A 24627-nucleotide genomic window follows, 5' to 3' on the forward strand; every position below is an offset into this window, starting at 1 on the left:
AATGTTCAAGAAGCTGGTTTAATATATGACCAAGTGTCAGAAGTCAGGTTTCTGAGAATTACTTTTCAGATAAACAACTTTATAGCACTGCACTTAATCTTACTTACTAGAGACATCTCATTTATCACGGAATTACAAGTAACTTTAATTCTATCGATATTCCCATAAAGCCCGCTCGGAAAATCGAGCCTGGCAGCCCCGGAGGCTGCGGGTTTCCCCGGCCCGCGGCGGGGGGCGCCGGGGGCAGCCGGGCCGGGCCGGGGCCGGGCGGGGCCGGCGGCCTCAGCGGGGGGCACGGCCACCGCCCCGACGGCGCGGCCCGGCCCGGCCCGGCTCCCGCGGCTCCGCACCGGCCGGGGCCCGCCTCGGCACTGACCTTTCGGCGAGAGATGGCGCTGTCGAGGTTTAAACCGAGCCGATCCGCCGATCCGCGTCCTGCCCGCCCGCCGCCTCCACGGCCCCCCCCGCCCCGGCCCCGGCCCCGGCCCCGGCCCCGGCCCCCTCCCAGCGGTTGGGGGGGGGGGGGGGGGAAGGCTAAAGTAAATACAATTAGTTCTAAATGTATTAAATTAATTAGTGCGGGCCAGCAGGCCAAGTGCGGCGGGGGCGGGCGCGGGGCTTGCAAACTCGCAGGGCTTTCGCACCTCTCGGCGGGGGGGTGGGGGTGTGTGTGTGTGTGTGGAGCGGATGGAGGAATCGATGCCCTGTCCCCGTAAAAAAAATAATCGATAAACGACAGAGGCGCTGCGGGAGAGCGGAGCGGAGCGAGTGACCCGGCCCCGGCACGGGGGAAGGTCTCCGCGCCCGGCGCGGCGGAGCCCCGCGCTGCCAGCGGCCCCGGAGGCGGCGCCGCGCTGCCGGGTCCCCGCCGGGGCGCAGAGCCCGGCGCTCCCCCCTCCCCGGCCGGAGGCAGCTCCCCCGCGCCCTCGGGTGTCCGCACCGCCCGCCCGGCGGGGGCAGCTCCCGGGCACCCCGCCCCGGGGCAGGGCGCTCGCCCGAAGGCGCGCACGGCCGCGGGGAGCGCGGCGGCCGGGGCCGTCCCGGCGCGGCGGAGGAGCGGGAGGAGCGGAGCGGAGCGGAGCGGAGAAGCGGCCCCACCGCAACCCCGTCCCGCACCCGCTTACCCGGTGAGTCCGGCGGGAGGTGGCGGGCAGGAAGGGGTTAAGGCGCTCCCCAGCTGACAGTCAGCTGATGGGGCCCTGATTGACAGCTCCGAAAAGTTTCCTTGTTTCTAGACTATTATGCTAATGAGGGCTGGGATGGCGGCCGCCCATTGGTCCGGCCGCCGAGTCAATTTCCCATTTGACGTCAGGAGCGCTATAAAACTCAGCAATGCTTTTAAACTCTCCTGCTGGATGAAACCTTTAAAATATTTTTCATCTTCTCGCTGTAGCTTTGGGGTCGAGTGTTTTTTTCCTCTATCTCTTTTTTTTTTTAAACTACTATTATTATTATTATTTTGGTTGCGATATCGACTTTGATTTTTTTTTTGTCTTCGCTCTCTTTTCCCTCCTCCCTTCCCCGATGAACCTCTCTTCTCGCTCTGCACTTTGCATGAGAAAGCCCAGAGGAAAGGCACCATGAAGTGTTAAAAATAACAAAACAAACCAACAACAACAACAACAACAACAAATTTACTCGCAGCAACACCAGCTAACACTTCCAGCTGCAGTTTGCAAGCTGCAAAAGAGAGAGAGAGGAGAGAGAGAAGGGAGGGAGAGAGGAGGAAAAGAAAAAAAAAAAAAAAAACCCTTTATGCAAAAGGCGAATAGCGAGAGCCCCTCGCTCTGATGCATCAGCGGCAGCGGAGACTCTGCAAAGGATAACGCGGAGCGGGAGCGAGAGCAGCCGGGGCGAATTGGAGCGGAGGCTGCGAGGGGCCGTGGCGAGAGGCAGAGGCAGGAGAGAGCGGAGCAGAGCTCGCCAAAAATCAAGCTGGCTCACCCGGTGGCAACTCAGAGCAGTCCCCTCGCTCCCGGAGCGCACCCTTTCTGGAGGACTGTCAGCAGCAAAAGGATGGCATCAGAACTGGCAATGAGCAGCTCCGACCTGCCCACCAGTCCCCTGGCCATGGAATATGTTAATGACTTCGATCTGATGAAGTTTGAAGTGAAAAAGGAGCCGGTGGAGACCGATCGCATTATCAGCCAGTGCGGCCGCTTGATCGCCGGGGGATCGCTCTCTTCCACCCCGATGAGCACGCCCTGCAGCTCCGTGCCCCCGTCCCCCAGCTTCTCGGCGCCCAGCCCCGGCTCCGGCACCGACCAGAAGACCCACCTGGAAGACTACTACTGGATGACGGGCTACCCGCAGCAGCTCAACCCGGAGGCGCTGGGCTTCAGCCCCGAGGACGCGGTGGAGGCGCTGATCAACAGCAGCCACCACCCGCTGCCCGGCGCCTTCGATGGCTATGCTAGAGGGCAGCAGCTGGCCGCGGCCGCCGGCGCCGGCGGCTCCGTGCCGGCCGAGGAGATGGGCTCGGCGGCCGCCGTGGTGTCGGCGGTGATCGCCGCGGCGGCGGCGCAGGGCGGCGCGCCCCACTACCACCACCACCACCACCACCCGCACCACGGCGGCGGCGGCGGCGGCGGCGGGCACCCCCACGCCGCGGCGCCGGGCAGCGCGCCGCCCTCCTCCGCCTCCTCGGCCGCCGGCTCCGGCGGCGGCGGCGGCGGCGGCGGCGGCGGCGGCGCCGGGGGGCTGCACCACCCGCACCACGGCGGCGGCGGCGGCGGCGGCGGCGGCGGCCTCCACTTCGACGACCGCTTCTCCGACGAGCAGCTGGTGACCATGTCGGTGCGGGAGCTCAACCGGCAGCTGCGGGGCGTCAGCAAGGAAGAGGTGATCCGGCTGAAGCAGAAGAGGAGGACCCTCAAAAACAGGGGCTATGCCCAGTCCTGCCGCTTCAAGAGGGTCCAGCAGCGGCACGTCCTGGAGTCGGAGAAGAACCAGCTGCTGCAGCAAGTGGAGCACCTAAAGCAGGAGATCTCCAGGCTGGTCCGGGAGAGGGACGCCTACAAGGAAAAGTACGAGAAGCTGGTCAGCAATGGCTTCAGAGAAAACGGATCCAGCAGCGACAACCCTTCCTCTCCAGAGTTTTTCATGTGAGTTCCCACAGCCTTGCCACCTTAACTAAAAGTTCTCCGTGTGAGTTGTTGTTGGGGGCTTTGCTAGAGCGACAACCCAGCTTGCCACCTTCTATTACTTTTTTTTTTTTTTTAAACTCAAAACAATTTTAAAACAAAGTTGCTTTTTGGGTTGGTTTTTGTTTTTTTCTTTTTAAGGTGGGCTGGCTCCGTGTTGGCCAACCTAAAGTTCTACATGACTTCCTTTTCTGTTTATTATTTTTTTTATTATTATTATTTTTGTGGGGGCTTGCTGTTGTTTTTTGTTTTTTGTTTTTTTTTTTAAATTTAAAAGATCCAACTCGCCACCAACTCAGTTCTTCATATGAAGCTTGCTCTTCTTTGAAACCTGCCATCCACATTATATATATATTTTTAAGTTCATGAGGTTATTTTTTTCTTTTGAGCTTGCTGTGTCCAAAAAAAGTCAGATTATTTTTTTTTTGCCATCCTGAGTTCTTCATATGAGATTTGAGCTTTGCAAAAAGAAAAATAAAATTAAAAAAAATAAAAAACAATACAAAAACAAAAAAAAATACAAAAACAATGTGAAATTTTTAGACTCCAGCTTGCTGCGTTCCATCAGTTTTTAGCGTTGTTGTGCAAAACTAGAGATATGCCTAGATGAACCTGCCAAAATCAAGCCTGCATCAACCTTCAGTGTGTTCATGTGAGTTTTGGCCTTAATCTGCCAAACGTGAGACTTTAGTCTGCCATTAGAATCCCATACTCATCTCATGCATTACGCTTGCTATTTTGTCTTAGCAACAATGAACTATAACTGTTTCGAAAGACTATGAAAAAGAGACATTATATTAATAAAAAACCCTGCATGCTGGTCATGTATGGTATAATTATTTTTTTTTTCTTTTGCTTGGAAATGGACTTTTGGAGACTATTATGGCATGGCATTCATCCTTTTGTTTTATTGCCTCATCACTTTTTTGGGTTGAAAGCAAAAAAGTGCAACCTTTGATCTTCCTCCTCCTCTTCCTCCCCATTAAAGTTTGCATCTGCTCTAAAACTGCTTTGAGTTACTCAAAACTTCAGACTTCCTTTTAAATGCACTGAAGCATTCCCTCTCAAAAAACCTGCCAGAATGGATTTTGATAACCTAATGTGGCAAAAAAAAAAAAAAAAAAAAAAAAACCAAAACCAACAAAACCAAAACAAACACAAAAAGAACTTTGGAAAGATGTTCAAAAACAAAATTCACATCCCACTTGGGGGGGACATTGAAACCATGCTGTTGCCTAAAACAGTCTAAAAATTAATTTTAAGTGATCTGCCCCAGTTTGTTTTTTTTCCTTTTGCATTTGGTCATTGTCAAATGTGGAATGCTCTGGGTTCCTAGTATATAATTTAATTCTAGTTTCTGTCATCTGTTAGCCCAGTTAAAATGTATGCTACAGATAAAGGAATGTTATAGATAAATTCGAAAGAGTTAGGTCTGTTTAGATGTAGATTTTTTTTTAAAGATTGATGCACTAAATTGTTTACTGTCGTGATGTAAAGGGGGGTAGAATTTGCAACGGGACTGTTTTAAAAAGTAGTTTATGCAGCATGTGCTTGCAACTTAAATATAAGTTGGGTATATGTAGTCCTTGCTATACCACTGACTGTATTTGAAAACCAAAGTATTAAAAGGGGGAGGCACCCCTGTTTATATCTATAGGGGTATTTTACATTCAAAATGTATGGGTTGTTTTTTTTTTTTTTCAAAATTGAAGTATTTGGGACTGAATTGCACTAAGATATAACCTGCAAGCATATAATACAAAAACAAAAAAAAAATTACGAACCTGTTTAGAACGCTAATACAATTTATGCAGTTATAAAGATGGCATTACTGCACAGTTTTAAAATGATGCAGATTTTTTTACAGTTGTATTGTGGTGCAGAACTGGATTTTCTGTAACTTCAAAAATTCCACAGTTTTAAAGGCAATAATCAGTAAATTTTATTTTCAGGGACTGATATCCTGTCTTTTAAAAAAAAATGGAAAGTAAATCTTACCACAATAAATATAAAAAAATCTTGTCAGTTACTTTTTCTTTTACATATTTTGCTGTGCAAAATTGTTTTATATCTTGAGTTACTAACTAACCACGTGTGATGTTCCTATGTGCTTTTCTTTCATTTTCGACTCTATGGTTATATCAAAAGAGAGAATAATCTACAATAATAAACTGCATTTTTTTGATTCCGTACTCAGTTTCTTAGTCTGTAGTTTAAAGTTCAATAACTCCGAGAGCAGTACTTCAGCGTACTGCCTGGCAAAGGGGTGATGCTGATACAAGAGCTGGACTCAATAATAGCCAGGAGGGGAGAAGGGAAAGGATAGCTTTGTGTAAAATGGAAAATTGTTGCCCACTAGAAATCAAGTTATCTTTCAGGTAGATGAAAAACGTGAGCTTTCAGGTGCTGCTTCTGACTTCTCAGTATTGCAATAAGCGCAGTTTCAGTGACTCAGATCATCCCACCAGGTTTTAGGAGATCTCAAAGGGGAGGTCTGCTTAAAAACCTGATGACATGATATGGCCCTATATTTTGATTGTTTTATGATGGAGTGAAGTGAAAGGGAAGACTTCACATCCTCTTATCATCTGATCCCAGCTAAGCATGCCTGTCTCTAGTAAGAGATGACACCGGATCAGGCTTGGCTTGTCACAGAGCCACTTAACGCTAGATCGAAAGATTTTGTGCCATTTGGGTCCATACTGCCTCCTTTTTTTAGTTTTCTTTGCCCCCCCCCCCCCTTCTTTCATTTGCCCTGTGGTTTTCTTTTTCTTTTTTCTTTTCCCTTTTTTTTTTTTTTTTTTTTTGCTACAGGCCTTAGAAAGCGCAGAGAAAACTGAGGAGCAGAGAAAAAAAAAAAAAATCAAAGGACTTCCTCCAACTTTTGAGAGTTATTTGTCCTAAACAATCACTGCAAAGGTTAATGTGCTAGAAATGTTCAGGTCTACGAGCCCCTCTTCAGTTCTCCACGTCGAAGGGCATTTCGACTTCGAAAGGCTCCTCAAACCCTCAAGCCCAGTTCGTTTAAAGCCACCTTCCCCGAGAGCCTCCAGTGTCCGTTTTCAGAGCCCTCTCGTGCTCTTTGAATGGGATGATCTGCCCAGTTTATTTGAGAAGCGGAGGCCTCTACGAAGGATGCTCCAGCCCCTCCAGGATGAGGGTTTTATCTCCAGGCTCAGGCTCATAAACCCAGCACTTTTTTTTTTCCTTTATATTTTTCCCCCCTGCTGCTCTTGGTGCAACTTCTTCCCAGCTGTAAGGTCATCCCTCCTGGGTGCTGGTGGCACTGGAAGGAGAGGACCTGTTGCAGTTCCTCTGCCTGGCTGGTCCAGCCCACGGCTTGGACCCCATCCTGCCCTGTGTGCCGAGGTCAGGATGCGACCCTGAGCCCCCCCGCAGCGCCTGCACCCACGACAGCCTGCGTCAGTGGGCACTGGGTGCTGCTGGAGGTCAACCTGCTGCTGCTGAGGTCCCTGTGGAGGGTGTGGACAGCCAGCCCCACCGTGGGTGACAGCGGGCGTTGGTGGCCGTGGTCCCCGATGCCGATGCTGCACCTTGCCCCTCCCCAGCGCCAGGGCACCAACCTGCCCTTTGGCATCTGACCTGCTGTTGCACCAGGGTTTGAGTAATGGTTCAAGCTCCAGATTCTGGTTAATTCGAGTTCTATTTTCTGGTTAATATGTAATCTGTGGGTAAACTGGTTGCTATTGGCTGAACAGAGAATTATCTCCTCTCATAAAGACAGGGCTGCTTTTTATTTCTTCTCCAGCCTCCCCTTCCCTGGCTGAGCCTTTACTGATGTCCAGGTTTTTTCGCAGGGGGTCACTTAGAGGCTTCACTGCTGCCCTTGCTGAGAGCTCCTGAAGGAGCCCTGCCTGAAGGAAGGGAAGGAAGGAGGCCTCTCCTTGGCAAAGCCCCCACCGAAGCGGTGCTGCAGCCCCCGAGGGAGCACAGAGCCCCCAGCTCCCGGAGCAGGACCCACTTCTGGTCCAGCCTTATCCCCGCGCCCTTCTGCTGCTCCAGGCTTCCTTGCAGGTGAAGTTAGGAGCAGGCATTAGGATTTTTGAAGTACTGTGAACTGAGTAGCACAGAGTGAGGGGAGCACTGCTGCCTCCCTGAAGTATCTTCTTTCTCAGAGGAAAAAAAAACCCATCCTGTTTGAACAGTGATAAGAGAAATCCTTCCTAGAAATAGACTGAGCGCAAAAGGGAAAATTCCCATCACACACCCAACCTGAGAGGGAAAAAAGGCTCTCTCCTAGTTTGGCATCATTATGACACATTGCAATCTTGCTTTGCAAATAAAATAAAAAAAAAAAAAATCAGCCTTCCTTAGGCTGCACTTGAATTTCAGCCCGAAACACGCCAACTGCCCAACTGAAGGGGAAAAAAAATAGATGTATGTTTTAATGTTCACTAAAGCAAAGCGAGTGTTGGGGTTCTCTGTATGAATCATGGCAGGGGAGTGCCCACCTTTGCCGCAGGACTGCTTGCTGAGGACTAATTGGAACCGCTCTGCTCTGAATAACCTACATTCATTAATCACCCCTCGCTTGACTCTGGCCTCAATCCTGCTCCCATTGAGCTCGGAGGTACAATCCCCAGGATTTCAAAGGGGAGCAGGATCCCACTGTTCTCCGGCAGGTGCCTCTCTGGCTAAAGCAGGGGGAACGCTGTCCGAGCTGGGCAACCGTCTGTCAAAAGGCGTGCGTGGCCTTAATCTCTCCATCACTAACAACACCCTATTTCTCCCACAGTCCTATAGCGCTTTCCCATTTATTAACTACATTGCAAAGAACTTTCATGTGACCGGTGCCGGGAGATATGTGCACAGAGAGTGGCCCTGACTGGGAAATGGTGTGCACTGCGGCTCAGCCCCCTCCTCCCTCCCCATCCCACCTTACCCTTAAGCCTTTCTTGTTTTCCCCCCTAAAATGAAACATAACCCTCTGCCTGACCCCTGGGCTTCTGATGAGCAGAGTCCAAGAGTATTTTTGTGTTTGTGCTACAGCGTTTTCCCTGCTTGAGAAATGTTATCCCGGACCACATCCTAAAAAAAAAAAAAAAAGAGGTGAGAAGGGAGGGAAATATCCCGATCACACCAGTGTATTTTTATTTCTTGAACAATTTCTCACCACCGCTGGGCAGGCACCGTGCGAGAAGCGCCCGTTTGCAAACAGAGGGGTGAGAGCTAGTATTTATTAGAAAGTCTTCTTCGCCCTTTTAAAACAAAAACGCCTGCGCTGAATCAAAATGCCACTTGAAAACTACCCCCACACGAAACATGGCAGCAAATTTTTAGTTTAAAAAATGAACTTTCCCAGCTCTTTTTTCCTTTCCTTTCCGAAAGCTTTTGCGCAGCTGTTTCCTCCCCCTCCCTCTGCGTAGTGTGTAGGAAGTTCTTGATCTAGAATCATTCATAATTTTAATACCAATTTCTATTTGACATAATATACTAATATCAGATAGAGAGTGTAGCTGCTTCCTGGATTTAGGGAGGAAATGATGCATATATCAGAATTATCTGCTCAGATGCCAGAACTACATTGGTGTCATTTCAGCATGTGCTGCATTGAAAGGAAATCCTCTATATTTATTACTCCGATCATCAGAGGAGCTAAATGGACCCACTGTTTCTGACACCTGTTCAGATGGCTGAATTTAAAATTTCACGCAAGAAAAAAAAATCCTACATACTTCAGTGTTAGGATTTAAGATTTTGTAAATAAACTTTCTTCCCTCCCTCTTTCCAAATCGTTGTGTTGTGAGCGGCTGCCATGAGACTTGGGCATTCCAGGGGTAGCTATGGAGAGTGTGATAGATTTTGTTTGCTCAGGCGGGACAAAAAACAATCCTGCTTGTGCACACACACAGACACTCAAGCCGTCTGTAGTCAGATGCTTCAGATATCTAAGTGCAGGTCTCAGTGTGAATAACACGAGGTAGCACACCCTAGGATGTGGCAGAGGTGAGCGGCTATTGAGAGAATTTGTCTTTTTAGGAGAGAGCTGAGCATTCAACCACTTCACACTTTTAAGGCTCCTCTAATGAATTTTTTGGGCACAGCACATACAAATCAATAGATTAAGATAGTGTACACTCTGCCGCATCTAATTCTTGACTGCCTGAAATTGTGGGGGAGGACCGAGAATAACATTTGTCACTCTCTGAGGGCTGAGTGCATTCAGATTTGTGAGCTCTAAGCCAACTTGATGCAAAAATAGTCCAGGATGTGACTTAACTTTTCAAGTGAAAAAAAGCAAAAGGCCAGGGATCGGCTGTAGCCGGGTGTAATGTCAGATAGGCAGCTCCAGCTCCAGCCCCAGCTATCTACCACTGTATCAGGTTGACCCGGCACAGTGTGATAACGTCTCAGTGCCCCCGATGCAAGCTGCCCATATCTTATCGCTCTCTGAAATGATAATTTTCTTTCGCTGTTGCTGTACCCACTTTTTTTTTTTTTTTTCCCCCGAAGTCTAGCTTTTAAACCAGAGCCACTTTTCCAACGCAGCAGTGAAGTGTGCAGGCCTGTAGTTGTGGTGCAGTGAGTTACGGGGATGGAGATTGCCCTGCCTCTCTCCTTGCTTGGTTTGGAACCCTGTGGACTTTGCGACATGATTTCCTTCACTTTTTTAATTTTGTTATTTTATAATCCATCTCTATGAGACGTCTTGCAAGGAGGGAATCAAAGCCAGAGCAGAAGTTTGCTAGAAGTGGTGTTTCTGCACCATGCAGAAAAAAAACCACCCAGCAAACAACAAATCGAGCAGTGTCTTCAAGTTTCCAGCGGGGGTAGGGAATGGAGTGTCCTCGGTTGCCGCTCTCGATTGTTAATTCATAAAGAAGCACAGTCCTGAAAAATGTTCTCAGCAGCTTGTCCCCCGTTAAAGCAGAAATGTCAGTGACTGCGTACGGAGGCGTTAAGGCTCAACACCCTATTTCAGTGCGAGCTCTGGCATCTCCCTGCCCCTCATCCCTTGGTTCTCGGTGTTAAACTCAATGTCCCCGAGGGCTGCGGGGTGTCGGGGAGAGCAGGGTGCCCAGGCCTGGGGGGCACACACGTTTGCCTCCCCGCTGCCCGCCCGGCACCTGCCTCGGCCGGGGGAGAGCAGCACATTTTGAGAGAATCCTGTCGCGGATTTTTAAACCCCTGCTTCGAGCAGCTTCAAAATAAGCCGGGCCGGGGAGGGGGTGTCTACATAACGGTGTGACCCCCCCTCTTCCCCCGACGAGCTCTCCATCAGCACCCGCCGGCGGCTCGGCGGGCAGCCCCGGCCGCACCCACAGCCCGCACGGCGGGGCCGGGGCCGGCGGGCGGGTCGCACCGGGGGGGGGCCGGGCCCGGCGAGGGGCCGCGCACCGCCCCGGCCAGGCCGGCCTGGCCGCCACCACGGGGGACACCGGCCTTCGGCGGCCCCCGGCCCCGGGCACACACTTCCCCCGGGGCGCGGGGGGGTGGAGGTGCCCGCACACACACGGACTGGGGGCTGCCCCCAGCCCCGGAGTCCCACCACAGCCAGGAGCGGGAGGGGGCGGACAGGGACCCGGGCGGGCACCGGGCGGGACGGGGCAGGGTGAGGGCAGCATCCTTTGTCTGCTTGTTTGCTTGTTTGTTTGTTTCTAAATTCAATTCCTGGAACAAAAGGGGAGTCTGTGCGTAACTAAAGGATCCGTCCGTGCATCCAGAGCTTAGCTCCGGTGTGTCACCCAGGCGGCTTCAGCTGGCTGACCGTCCCCTAGGTACGTTCTCAGAGCACTTCCCCTGGTATTTTGTGCAGTTTTTTATCTTCTTTTCTTTTCTTTTCTTTTCTTTTCTTTTCTTTTCTTTTCTTTTCTTTTCTTTTCTTTTCTTTTCTTTTCTTTTCTTTTCTTTTCTTTTCTTTTCTTTTCTTTTCTTTTCTTTTCTTTTTTCTTTTCTTCCTTTCCTTTCCTTTCCTTTCCTTTCCTTTCCTTTCCTTTCCTTTCCTTTCCTTTCCTTTCCTTTCCTTTCCTTTCCTTTCCTTTCCTTTCCTTTCCTTTCCTTTCCTTTCCTTTCCTTTCCTTTCCTTTCCTTTCCTTTCCTTTCCTTTCCTTTCCTTTCCTTTCTTTCTTTTTCTTTTCCTTTCTTTTCTTTTTCCTTTTCTTTTTTCTTTTTTCTTTCTTTCCTCTTCTTTCCTCTTTTCTTTCTCTCCTCTTTTCACCTCTTTTCTCTTTTCCTCTTTTTCTCTTTTTTCCCTCTTTTCCTGTTTCATCATTTCTCTGTTGTTTCCCTTTTCTTAATTTTCCCCCCTTTCCTTCCTTTTCTTTTTCCTTCTTTTCACCTGTGCTCACACAGAACTAATCTAGACCCCACTGCAATCAAAGGAAGCTTTTTAAATGACATTTTGATGAGGCCCTGAGATCTCTGCAGGGAGCAAGATTGTGGGGGGGGGAATTTACATTTCATGGCTTTTAAAGAATCTGAAGTACGGAGAACAGTGCTTTCCGAGACTGAGTTTCCCAAGTCTGTGTGGATGTATTTTGGAATGTGTATGCAATTAGCTTAAAGCCATTTTCTATAAGAAAGCAGGCAGATTCACTTTCCTGTGGTCTGAACCCACTTCTCCAATTTTGAAACAAAAGTTCTTGCCAAGGCCTTGACAGTGGGCTGTCATGATGCTAAAGGGAATGGGGATAGGATCAGTTTTATTTGTTGCTATCAGCTTCTAAAGCTGTGGTGCTCTCCACTTCTCCACTTGCGAACAGCCCCAGCTTCCTCAAGCACTTGGAGTTGTTGCAATGAAATGTTAGTGACAATGAAAATGAGCCTGAAAGTGAACCAAACGAGACCTAGTATTTTTTTACTCTTCGCCCCCCCCCCCCCCCCCCCCCCTTACTGCTTCCAAATTCCTGATGAAAACATTTTATTATGTAGGAAGAGCTGCTGGAGCCTGCAATGCGATTCACTGTTTTGTGGTGTGGGATGAACAGATTTTCCTTTCCGTAGGGTTTCCTCCTGCAAAGTCATTGTAGAGGAGGGAATACTGTAAGATTAAATCTGGTTAAAATACTATATTCATGTCACACCAGATACAGTCTCCAGACTGTGCACAGTCTTTCAGCTTCCTTTATTGTGAAATCCTTTTAAAATAGCACAGTACAGAGTAGAAAACTTATTGAAGTATAACTCTCTTGCACCAACTCTGTCAGATAAATGAAGTGATCAGCCTCCTTAAATTAATAAATCTGCTTAGTGTCTCTGGCTGCCTTCATGCTGTCTTACTTTCTTTGACTCTTTCCTTATTAATAAACTGATAGTTAAATAAAGCTGCTAAATGAATCAATGTGCCTTGCTGGTGAAAGCGGGTTGGTGCCATCCTGTTCAGGTCTCCTGTGATGTGACTGAATGGTTGTGGTTTTAGAGCAGGGCTGGCCACAGCAAGGGCTGAGACTGCTAAAAGCAGGCTGACCACATCGCTTTCTGGATGCTCTTCAGGTGTGAGGCTTGAGTACCCATTCCTCTCGGCCCCATGCATTACTAACAGATGGATTCACCAATTGGCATGAAAGCAGAGGTCATCTTGAGGAAAATGACACCAAAGGTTACGGGAGTCATTTGCTTTAAGATATCCTGGGCCATGTACCAAGTATTGCATTTAGGGAAGCACTGTCCCCTTTCACCCCCCCCCCCAAAAAAAAAAAAATAAAAGGAAAACCAAAAAACAGGAACCTCTGCTTTCAGGGGCATGCAGGGACCGTTTCAATGTGCCTGTCCCACCTGTGGGTGGGATGTGGGAGAGGGATCATTCAGCTGGCACCAAACATGCAGCAGACTTTTGTTTTCAAAGCTGCAGAGCTGATCTGGGATCAAAATGCTGAAAAGCGCCTATAGTTTGTCTTGCTTTTGTTTTTTTATTCAAACTGCTATCAGACCTGTGGTTTATCTTGCCCTGATTATGCTGTACGGTTACAATAAATGAATGGAGCTGAAGCATTCCTGCAGGCGTTTATAGAAAATATCTATATAAGCCTGTGTATGCACACTCAGGGAGAGAAAGTTAACTATAAGGGACACAACAAAATATCCATATTTAAGAAATGTGGATTGACTCACTGACTTATCTCACTTATTGTACAGAGATTCACTCGTATGTTGATTTTTTTTTAAATTAGATTTTAAATATGTGTTGACAGGATGAATTTGTACAGTGTGAGTAACCGCAGGGAGAAATGACAGCTCTGCTTTTGTTATTAAACTACTGTCTGGAAAATAATGGAGTGTGTACAAAAATTGATTATTATTTTGCCAATTACATTAGTGCAGTTAATAACAATCATTAAGAAAGAAATACAGAAAGCTACATGCTTTCTGGTCTTAAAAGCTGATATTCACTAGTGAGACAAATATAAACGTGTTTTTAAGGTAATTTGTCAGTAAGAGTCTCCTGTTATTAATATGAAGTAAAGACTAGATGTGTGAGCTAGAAATGTTTCACTTCAATCTGTGTTAATTTCTTCTTCACTCACTCACAGTTAATAAACAGTACAAGAGACTTTCTAAATTTAATTTAGGATTTGAACAGAAAAGGTCGCATTCTGTACCATAGTGGCAGGACAGACATGTTTTACAATGCTAAAAATTCCTTTTAATAATGGTTTATTTTAATATATTTACTAAATTAGGTACCCAAGAGAATCATCTACAACAGTGATGTGAAAATCCCTGTTACCTGAGGTCAAAAAAAAAAAGGTATGTTTTCATTTTCATTAGCAATTTGACATATTTCAGCTGGGGTGGTAATTTCGCTGCTTTGTTTTCTGCTGCTAAGACAGTGCTTTTTGGTCCAACCCCGGGGAGCCGGTGACTGTCTGTGGTGCAGTTTCCCTGGCTTTCGGGTGAGGCTGATTTTTCAGGTGCCTACAAGAACCATTTGCAATGATGGGGCTTTGTATTTTGTCAGCCAGGCAGCTCTCCTGTGTCCCACAACTCATATATAATCCTTTGCAAATGTTTTCTTTCTTTTTCTTCAAATGCTAGCGTTCAGACATCAGCTATGGGGATTAAGGATGGGTCTTCTGAAGATCTCCGTCAGATCTTGATGAAAATCACGAGTCTGTGTTAGACAACTTCTGTACTTACAAATTACAATAGAGTTTAATTCACAGCACTGCTTTCCTCTGGAAATTCGTGTTCATTGAGTCTGTCAACATTGACTAAAAATATGCCGCTAATGAAAATGTGGGAATTAAACTTTTAGTCCCTTCCCCTGCTAGACTCAAACAGGCACTTTATTTTTTTCCATGGAATCTGATTTTTATTGACCTTGACTATAAAAAATACTAAGTGGCTTAAATGAGCAGCAAGGTTGCAATGACAGATTCTGTGTGAATTTTTTTATGAAGCCTCCTATTTTACTTAAGAGCACAGACTGCCATACAGCCTACTGTACTTTGATCAACAGTTACGTGCTATTAGAAAAAAATTGAATTTTATTAGTTCATGGAATGAAGCTTGTTTTATTCTTCATTATTTTTTATTTGCTATTTTTTTCTTATTTGAAATGTGAGTGAGGATGGGGAAGATGTAATTGGCGCTCTAGACTTTACGTTAAATAGCACCGAGAGGAATTTTTCTTGGTGTATAGGCTGCGGGAATAGGTTTCTCAAGAAGCACCAGAAGAGGTTCGTTTTAAGCCTGATGCTCTGCTCACTTCCCTGAGGAACACCCTGGGTAGGGTTTTGCCTGCAATACATTTTTTTTTCTGTAAAAAATTTCACCACTGTAAATGAGAGGGAAACCAGACCACTTGTTTTTTTGTGAGAGCTTAAAGTGCAATATGCTTTTTGCAAGAACAGAGCCAAGTCATGATTCAGCTGAAGTAAATACAGTAAATACATCAAGTTCATATTTTCACTGCAAAGGTGCAGCACATGTTCCATCACCTTGTTCCTAGTGTAACGGTTCTAATCTCAATAATCCCACAGGAAAACTTCCATGGTTCCTGTAATTTATATATGTGACTATTAGATTTATATAAATAATATATGATATACATTCTTGTTATCCATATAATAAAAAAGCAAAAGCTTTTTTCCTGATGGACACTTGCTTAGCCTGCTGCTCTCCAGGACAATTCCTTATGCTTTCCTTCTGATATTTTGTGGTTACGCTTTCACATATTAGAGAAAAAAAAAACAAACAACAAAAAAACCCAGCATCAAAATCCGTTACTTTTAAGCAAATATCTCTCGGGTCTCAGAAGAGTTAACGAACTTTTATGGCAAGGTTCAGACAGTTCTGACCCCTATGGTAATATTTCATCTAAGGTTACTGTTGGGAGAGAAATCAAATTTCAGCTGTGAACATGATTGACAGGTGAAAGCAAGAGAGAGAAAGACATCTGGTCAGATGGGGAATTTGGGAAGGAGAAGGACAATTCAGGGAAGTGTCTCTGTGATATTAGGAATAATAAGCTTAGATATGAAAACTCCAAACCTCCACACTGTCTGGAGGTGTACTTACTTGATATTCATGGAGTTGGTCTGGTTGGGAGAATTTAAGACTGTACATTTATAGTAGTGGACAGTAGTCTCCGTGGTCTAACTTACTAACTTGACTCCTTTGAAGGAATTATGTTATTTCTGGCATACTTTTAACATTTCAAGGCAATTCATTTTATGAGTGTGACTGGAATATTTGGTGGTTGCTGGTTAAGAGGTTCTCACCATAATGTCTCTCGTGGGTCAGCTGGCAGCAGGGTTTGTGGAGGTCAATCGGTGGTGTTGCTCCATGCCCTCGAGTCTGGCGTGATTATTGGGAGCTTTCCAAGTAAGCACTGCAGGATGAAATTTGTGTTTATGATATACGCTGTTATACCAATAACAAAATTAGTTGCTATCCCATAAAATACCACCAAGGGTACGTTGTGGTATTTTACAAGGCAACTGTTATTTTCCAAGGGCCATGTGTTGGCCTATTCCATCTCCCAGCGAACGTCTCTCACAATACATACATAACCCCAGGCATATTTTATCCTACTTCAGTGTATTTCGTTTGGTGCAGAACTTGATCATTCAACATTATGGAATCAACAGGAACAAAATATTCCTCTAATTATTTCCTGATCAGCGTAATGATGTTGAAAAGTAGAATTTGGTTCTGACACTAAAAACTGTAGCCAGGCTTTCTCTTAAAAATGAAGTGTAAGAAAAAAATCTGGTGGTTTTTATCACTGTGTGTAACACTTAATATTTCAGTTTTCAAAGGAAGGACTTTTGTAGAGCTCCAAAAGCAGGATGAGGCAATGATGGACCCTGGGATCTAAACTGCATCCTACCTACATCTCAGGTGAGAGGAGAGGTCCCGCTTGGACTCCTGGCCCCACTGCAGGCTTTGGTAAAATCCCGGTTGAATTCCTGGGGCTCACACTTCCACCACAAAGGGAAGGTCTACAGGGAAGGTTGTACTAATAAAAAGCAAGATCTGAACTCATACCTCAGTAGCAGTGCTGTGAGTTCCCTGGATGGATGTTCTTATTCGGGAATAAGGGTGGATTTCCCCCCACCCCTCCGCCCAATGTATCTTATGCTGCTTTCAAAATAAAATAAATTAACCAGGAAAATCCACTCTTACTCTAGTGTAGGAGTGTCCACCCAGGGAATGGATAGCACTGTGGTATAGTTTACTACATAATTTCCCCATATGGATGAGCCCTAAAACTAAGGAGAGAATAAGGAGCAGTAAAGAACAGAAATATATTTTCTGTTCCTTTTCCAGTTTACCTCTAAGACCTTTCACACAGGGGAAATCATGGCACTCTTAAAGTATACATTTGCTTACTTTTCAGTGCTATTCCTGCATTCGCACGTGCGTTTTTAAAAGAGATTTGTGTTTTGTGCAAGACCTTTTGCATCCTCATACTGTTCAAGTGTATTTTTGATGTGCAATCAAGTCAGACTGTTGTTCATGACATCATTTTTCTTTTCATGGCAATGGCCTGCGATGTCAAACTGCCCGACTTCACTGTAAACTAGACCTTTTCACCTAAGTTTTATTCTCAGACCATACATCTGACAAAATTGAAATTAAAGCTAAGAACTGTAAAAACAATCAAATTTCTTTGTGTAGGAGTGAGTTATTTTTAACTTTCAGTTGTTGAATTAGTACTCCCTGTAAAATGTCTTTATTTTCCGAAGCTGATATCAAGATAACTTCCATGAAATATTATTGGCAAGGTTCCCACTACAGTCAATGGGAGCCTTGTATGTATTTTTCAAGCAGATGTGCTATATTAAGTCTAAATGAGCATCTTTTATTTCAAATGGGATGCAATATGTTAGTCTTGATAAAAAAATTGATAGTAACCTCTGTTCCTTCCTTTCCTCTCCCCAAACTTATTTTGTACAATTTACAGGTCATTTTACATAGGTAAAAAGATGTTCTCAAGTATTTAAAAAAAGCAAAACTTTACTGTGTCTCAAATTCCTAGGAGCACGAAGTATGAAAACATCTTGAGTCTTTATGAGCAAAGAAAAAGTATATGCTGTATGTGACAGCTTTTACTCCCCCCAAATTCCCAGGAAAGACAATTTAATAGTTTCACTTATGATTAGAATAAGCTCTAAAATATTTTCCAGTGATGTGACTTTTGCTGTTGTTTAGTTCTACTAGAGGATTTTAAGTGAAGTGCTAAAAAAAAAAATGGAAATATTTTTAACATCTCTTCTGGGTTTTCTAATTTGTGCCACTTACCAAATGATTCACACTGTACCAAAATACAGGAGATTGATGAGACAGGAAAAGTACTGATTTAACATCCCACATATAAAATTACTTCTCAGGCTTCCACATATAGTCCCGATGTTTAGAGAGTGAAGAAACTGGGAGTTACAGTCTGACTCACTTGTGAGACTTTGACCCAGTTATTTGATTCTAGATTCAGCAAAATACTGAAGCACTTTAAACTTGTTATCTTAGGTTTCTTCTAAAGGTCTGTTACTGTTGATCTCTTTATATCTCAGTTTACACAGTTATAAACCTAGATAATTAATTCTTACCTTCTAGGCTTTTGTGGGAGTTAAAAAATAGCTGTAATGTTCCTTGAAGCCTTTTAATGAAAGCTGGTGTATTGAAGTACTTGTCATTTACCTTATTTTGTGCCCTAGGATGAGAAATCACTGGTGTTGCCCAAGTCCATGCATCATTTCTGCCAGGATGAGAATTTAGTCTCCCGAGCGCACCAGGCCACGAGTACAAAGATTAGGTGCTTCAGGAGCTGGTAATTTTCTGAATTACACATAATTTAGCTTTACCGTGGTCTTGAATGAGTCAAAATGTAATCCAAATCATGGCTTAGTTATGTGCCCCCTCTCTCTCTTAAACACAATGTATCCTTAATACCTAGATGTACACACACATATATGGAATAACTTCTGTGCACCGGCAAGACGTGTAGAGGTCACACTGTCCTTGTAATTCCTCCCCTTCCTGCCATTACCTTTATTTCCCAAGGTTCGAGCCATTATCATTCAGCAGTTATGCAGCTTTTCTTTTCTTCTCTCCCCAAATTATTATTGTTTCCCTCCTACCTTCTACCCCTCCCGATCCATAATGGAGTCCTCAGCTCTAAATTTGCTAACCGTAAAGATTTTTGCTTGAAATGTTTTGAAAATGCCGTGGGAAAAAAAAGAAAAAAAAAAAGAAACCTATGAGCAACACGCTGTGCCATGCTCCAGCATTGCACTTCTACAGGAAAGATAATAAAGATATTAGCACTCATATAATTTCAGATAGGAAATGAAACCAGACATGAAAGAAACACTAGCTCCAGCTGTTGAGTGGGAATCAAACTAGCTATGGGAATTACAGGTACTGTCACAGGAGACAGCCTGACTTCTGAGAAATGACCTCAGGTGTAGGAGCTTGCTGTGGCCCCTTGCAGATATTAACACCTAATTAACAATCTGTGAGAGCATCCTACATCTTAATCACCAGTGAGGTGAGAATGACAATCGCAAGGAGGAGAAGGAGAAGGGAAATGGTAATTTTTCCTCTGCACGCATCATCTAATAACCATGGTTATTCAGATGCAGCTAAATGCGATTTCCTTTTAGTCATTTCTGTCTATTGGAAGGCACAGTAAGTTCATTTGCTAGCAGGTAGGCAGCGGAGGTGAGAATTGAATTGATCTGAGATACTCTGAAATATTGACCCTGAGGTCATTCCTAGTTTAAATTGGGAAGTAAGGCTGAGCTTATGTCTTCTCTTTCTTCTCTCCCCTTTCCTTACTCCCCCCTCTTTTTGTGTTTCCAGGCATGTTAGTCTGTACTGTGTAATTATTTAAACATACTCTGATGGTGGGGAACCTAGTTCCCTCAAAGTTAATCAAAATAAAGAGAGCTTTTGTTAACAGTGATAGGTAATTAAATAGCTGGCTTCGTGTTGTGCAGAGGCATTGTGCTGGGTTATTGACGTCCCAGAGCTGGGCTCCCCGGCCCTTCTGTGCACAGACCAGCCCGCCGAAGTCACCAAGATTAAGGTACAGACTAAATTAAGGAAAAAGGGTGTGAAGCCATGTAAATGATTAACAAGGCCATGCTGTAAAGGAGAGGGGTGCACAGTAGCATATCCAGAGTCTCCCAGAGGAAGAGCTGTTTCCCTGGGGAGGGGGGCACGTTTTAAAGAGGAGACATGTGTGACATTTCTCCTTCATGCCTGTGATTTTTCTGGCTGTGGTTTTGGTCAGGAACAGCTGTAAGCGTGAATGGGAACAATCCACTTATCCAATTTCAGCTCCAGTGTAGACACCTAGGGCCAAATTCTGCTCCTGATTACCTGGTGTAAAAGCTCAGGGGCGTGAGGGAGCTGGTGGAGAGGCTCTGGGCTTAGACCTGCACTAGAGGGCTGGTGCTACTAAAAAGTAAGCAAGAAAGTAAAACAAAGGCCATGTTTGCTCAGTTCCACCAAAGCCAAGGCAGGAGTAGATTCCCTGGACTCTAGGGTGATGCTTCACCTTGCCTCTATATCACTTCAGCAGGATCCAATGGAGTTTTAATGTAATGCCTTTTAATGGATGCCTTTATGTGTGCTTCCAAACAGCTTCCACTTTGAAACAGCTTTATGACAGAGTTAAAATGAGAGGCAGGCAGGGAGTGAGGAATACACACGTATGTACATCTTCTAGACCTTATTCTGCATTGGCACCCGCAGCACTCCATTGCCGTGCTCAGTAGCAATCTCTTTCCATATCACTTGGACCCAAATTATATTCTAATAAGGAGAGAATGGCAAAGTCAAGACAGCATTATGTTAGCCCCTCACCTTCCATGGAAACTTCCATTGTTTTCTTTCCCATGACAAGAGATAATCTCTATGCTTTCTGTTATGCTCACTTCTTCAACTCCTTTAGCTTTGTTTTTACGTGTTGGCCTTGCACTAAAAAATATAACTTGACATCTTGTGTCTTCTCAGCTAAAAAGGTATCAATTCCTGGACTTAATGTCAGCTGTACCCAGATCAAAGGCAAGAAACATAAAAGTTGACATATATTATTTATTTCATGGTTTACATCAATGATGTTTCTCTCTAGCCTTTTTTGTTATTATTGCTGATGTTTTGCCCATAATGTTGCACTCGCTTCTCAAAAGTGTTTGTCCCCTACAGACAAATATCCATATTAATGTAATCCATCAGCAGTTAACAAATACTAGCTCGCTTCAGCATTTCCCGCACACCCAAATATCCCATTGTTTTTGCAGCACTCTTTGGGTGTGAGAAGAATGCAGGATCAGGCCCTTGGGTGGGAATTTCGGAGCTGGAGACTTTCTCCCCCAGCCCCAGAAATGCACAGGGTTGTTTGGAGCAGCAGCCTGGGGCGCTGGCACAGGGAGTGGGAGATACTGCATTCTCTCCCTGCATTGTGAGCTGCTGCAGAGGCGAGACAAATGCCAGGTTTTGAGGGGAGCAAAAGCTCAAAAAAAGACTTTTTTTTTTTTTGTTTTCCCAGTTGTTTGTGTCTTTTTTCCCCTTTTCCTGTCTTTCTTGCCTGCCTTTGGAGTTCTGAGTGAGTAATACAGGGTCTGGCTTAAAATTGTGGGCAGAAAAGCATCTGAGATCGGTCAGAAATGCTGCTCCAACCTGTGAATCCCTCTGACCGCTCAGTTTAGTGTAAAACTTTGGTTTTTTTCCCTCTTTGTCAACAACTGTGGCAGGTTTTACTTCCTGAGTTACAGAATTAGCTGAAATGCTGAGTCTGATTTTGCCCCCTACCCTCCCACAAGCTATTTTTTTCTGCAATGAAAACAATAATGCTTGAGAAAGATCCTTGGGATTTTTATTTTTTTGTTTTCTTTTGTTAGTTTTGATTTTATTGTAAAGCTTGCTGACAATTGTCAAATGTTCATTCTAGCAAAGAAGTGCTCGGAGGGTATAGCTATACAGCCAACAGGAGTAATTTGCAGTGCTCCTTAGAGCTCGGCTATTCAGCCAATGTGTGTCGCTTTACTATTTCTTTAAAATTTAATTGGGATCAGGCAATCAAGTGTCTCCAAATTTTTTGCCTCTTCAGGCTGCAATAAAGCCACTTATAATTTATAATCAAAGTTTGGTATCGTTAAACTAAACTGTAAAACCGACTTCAGGGTTTCAGTCATAAAATAAATATACGATAAATATTGCAATGGGGCTTGAGTAGCACAGCTAACAACAACATGGTGAATACATACACACACACACATGTATATATTCTTTTGAGCGTGTGTGTGTGTATACATTTAGTTCCAGAGGTAAGAAAGATCTAAATAATAGATAACTGGCATGTATTCTTTCTTGGTAGAACTGAAGCTAAGATAGATTTATAGCACAAGTAGTTATTTTAAATGCAAAATGAAGTGTTAATTTATTAAATTCATTTATGCATCAACATTATTTTTATGTCTTTATTTATATTTTCCTGTAATATGGAGCAATGTAGTATTCATTCTGGGTTTTTCTGTCTGTTGACTGTAGCACTCCTTTGCTTAGATTTTTTTCTAACAAGGCAGCTCATTTAGAAAGAAATGTTTATGTGAAGTGCTTGTCAGTTGGCATTTTTACTGGTGTGCTAACCCAAAGGTAAAATATAAAGGCACGTCTTTTCCTTGCTGGCTTGTTGCTACTAGAAGGGTTCCTCCCTTGTTAGCTTGATAAATAATTTTACTAGCGGGAATCTGCTGAATTTTTATGCTTGCTGTCTATTTTCTGCTTGCTGCAAATAAATTCCAGCACTCAGAGGGCACTAAAACTCCAAACACATGGTATTTTCCCATTTTGTTGCTGGTTGCCTAAAATATTTATTTCATCTTGTGTTTTTAATTAAATCTTTTTTTAAAAAAAGAAAAGAAAAAATCCCCTCAAGTTTTGCAATTATTTCCAAATGAAGGTTTTAGTCCACATTGTACTTAATATAAAGTCTTGAGTTTAAATAACACATTATCACAGGTAAACTAAATGGGTAGTGTTAAATCAGTCATCACTCCAACTACTTAACGGTTTTCAGATTAAGTGTGAGGATTATTTATTGACATATCATCCATTTAAGCATTTCTTACAATTTATTATATACTTTTACTTTTCCCAGTTTGCAATCAAGAAAGCTAATTTAATTTGTGGAATAAATACTCTAGTTTGGTGGAGAATGCACTGAAAAGGCTTAGATCATGGGCTACCATGGCACATACAGCAGAAAAAAATTTGCAAGAAATTAAACTGGTGAGGCTAAAGTGGAAGAGGCATTGGTTTGCTCTTTTTTACTTATTTTTACACTTTAAAAAAGAGATTTTTTACAGTTACTGAAGTTTAATGCATTTTAAAATTGCATTTTTAATTCAACCAAGTGAGAACCAACCCCAAAAAGCCTCTGCTTCCCCCTCATAGCAAACTCTGCATGTCAGAGGGTGCAAAGTCACCGTCACACATCTGGAGGCTCACTTCTTGGCAGCATGTCCTGATTCAGTGTCCCACGTTCCTGGTTTTGGGGAGCTTTGCAGACCTGAGTGGATTTAGGACGTGGCTTTTACAAGATTTTTACTTCAGTAGTGCCAGTGTTTAGATCTGCCTGAGCTCAGTCCCTTCTGCGATGATTGTGGGTGCTGGTGGCAGGGGAATGGATTTTTTTGCTACCACCAGGATCCCTCCCTGCAGCTTCTGTGGGGCAGTCCCACATCTCCCCAGGGAGTCACAGGGATGCAACCAGCATCAATTCCTTACACATCTGCACAGTTCAGGGGGTGAGCAGTTAAAGGACCTGGATGCGGGCTAGTGACACTGCTGCCCCATCCCATGCTCACTTTGTCCTCACCAAGAAAAGCTTGGCTGGGTGCAGGGGAGCCAAAACAGCATGCCCTGTTCAGGCTTTCCCTCAAACAACAGAAAGCCACATAGCCTTGAAGATGCCAGGCAAATCCACCCAAAATATTAGAATTATTTATGTATTTTTAGCATGATTTGTCTCAAAGCAATTCCCCAACTTTGGCCCAAATTCTTACATCCTTATACCAACTACCCTCCCATTCATTTACTTGTTTCCATAAGAATCAGGTGACTGATCTGAGTGGTGTAAGCCCATGCCACAGCCCAGCTGCCCTGCAGACACCAGCCTTTTCATTATGTGAGCAAATTCCAAATCAAGTAATTGGGTGGTGGGAAGAACTCATGCTCCAGAACTGAAAAGATAAGGGAAAAGCTTGGGCAGTGGGGAAAATTACCCTTGGGGGCTCGGCCATATAAAATCATACATTAGTGTTACAAGAAATCTCAGGAGGCGATGTAATCCGTCACTGTGCCACGAGGCAGGGTCATACAGACTTACGTTATCCCTGACAGATATTTGCATAACCTGTCATTAAAGTCCCCCATGGAGAGCGTGACACCTCCCTGGAGCCTCCCTGGCAGACCTTCGCTACCATCCCTTCTCAAAAGCATTTCTCCTTGTCTAACCCACGGTGCAGGTCCCTTATGTCCTGGTCAGAGGACAGCCCATTCCTTTCCTCTTTGCACTGACCCTTTGCATATTTGAAAGCTGTTGTTATGGCTTGCTGCAGCCTCCTTTTCTATAGACTAAACAACTCCACGTTTTTCAGTCTTTCTTCATAGGTTATGGTCATGACTTTGTTATTTAATATCTTGTCTGAAGGGTCCACATACAGTAAACTTGCTGGAATTCAATTTACCTGTGTTAAAAAAGACTGTGAGGATGCTGCTTGGAGGCTTTACAACATCTGAAAGGGGAATAATTTAATTCTTCTGTGGGATGGAGGGTAGGGAACATTTCTTTACCTGGGAGTGTTAACTGCAGCCTCCCCAAGAATTTACCCTGGTAACGGGAATATTGTAGTGCAACATACAGCCAGAGTTACTGACAGGCTTTAGGAAACATGTTTTAACATTTTATAATTTTATATATAAAAGTTAGAATGGGAAATAGGATGCAGCCTCTGTGGTTGCAGGTTGGAGTTGTACCTTCCAGGTGCTACATCCGGATTTTGTCACG

The 24627-nt window shown here is 44.5% G+C and overlaps 1 protein-coding gene across 4 annotated transcripts in view; it reads left to right on the forward strand.

Annotated features, from left to right (window-relative positions):
- The first annotated feature begins 992 nt into the window (after window positions 1-992).
- Window positions 993-24627, forward strand: part of MAF (MAF bZIP transcription factor) — a 192777-nt gene continuing 169142 nt past the window's right edge. For 2 of the 4 annotated variants that reach the window (XM_074839174.1, XM_074839173.1), the window contains exons 1-2: window positions 1160-3104; window positions 13784-13850. In XM_074839174.1, coding sequence (XP_074695275.1) covers window positions 2017-3104; window positions 13784-13817 — 1122 coding nt within the window. In that variant the 5' untranslated portion in view covers window positions 1160-2016 and the 3' untranslated portion in view covers window positions 13818-13850. Of the gene's footprint in view, window positions 1128-1159; window positions 3105-5957; window positions 6226-13783; window positions 13851-24627 lie in introns of those variants that run through there. The other 2 variants (XM_074839175.1, XM_074839177.1) reach the window with 2 other exon arrangements.

This window comes from Strix aluco, chromosome 14, assembly GCF_031877795.1.
Source record: "Strix aluco isolate bStrAlu1 chromosome 14, bStrAlu1.hap1, whole genome shotgun sequence".
NCBI lineage: Eukaryota > Metazoa > Chordata > Aves > Strigiformes > Strigidae > Strix > Strix aluco.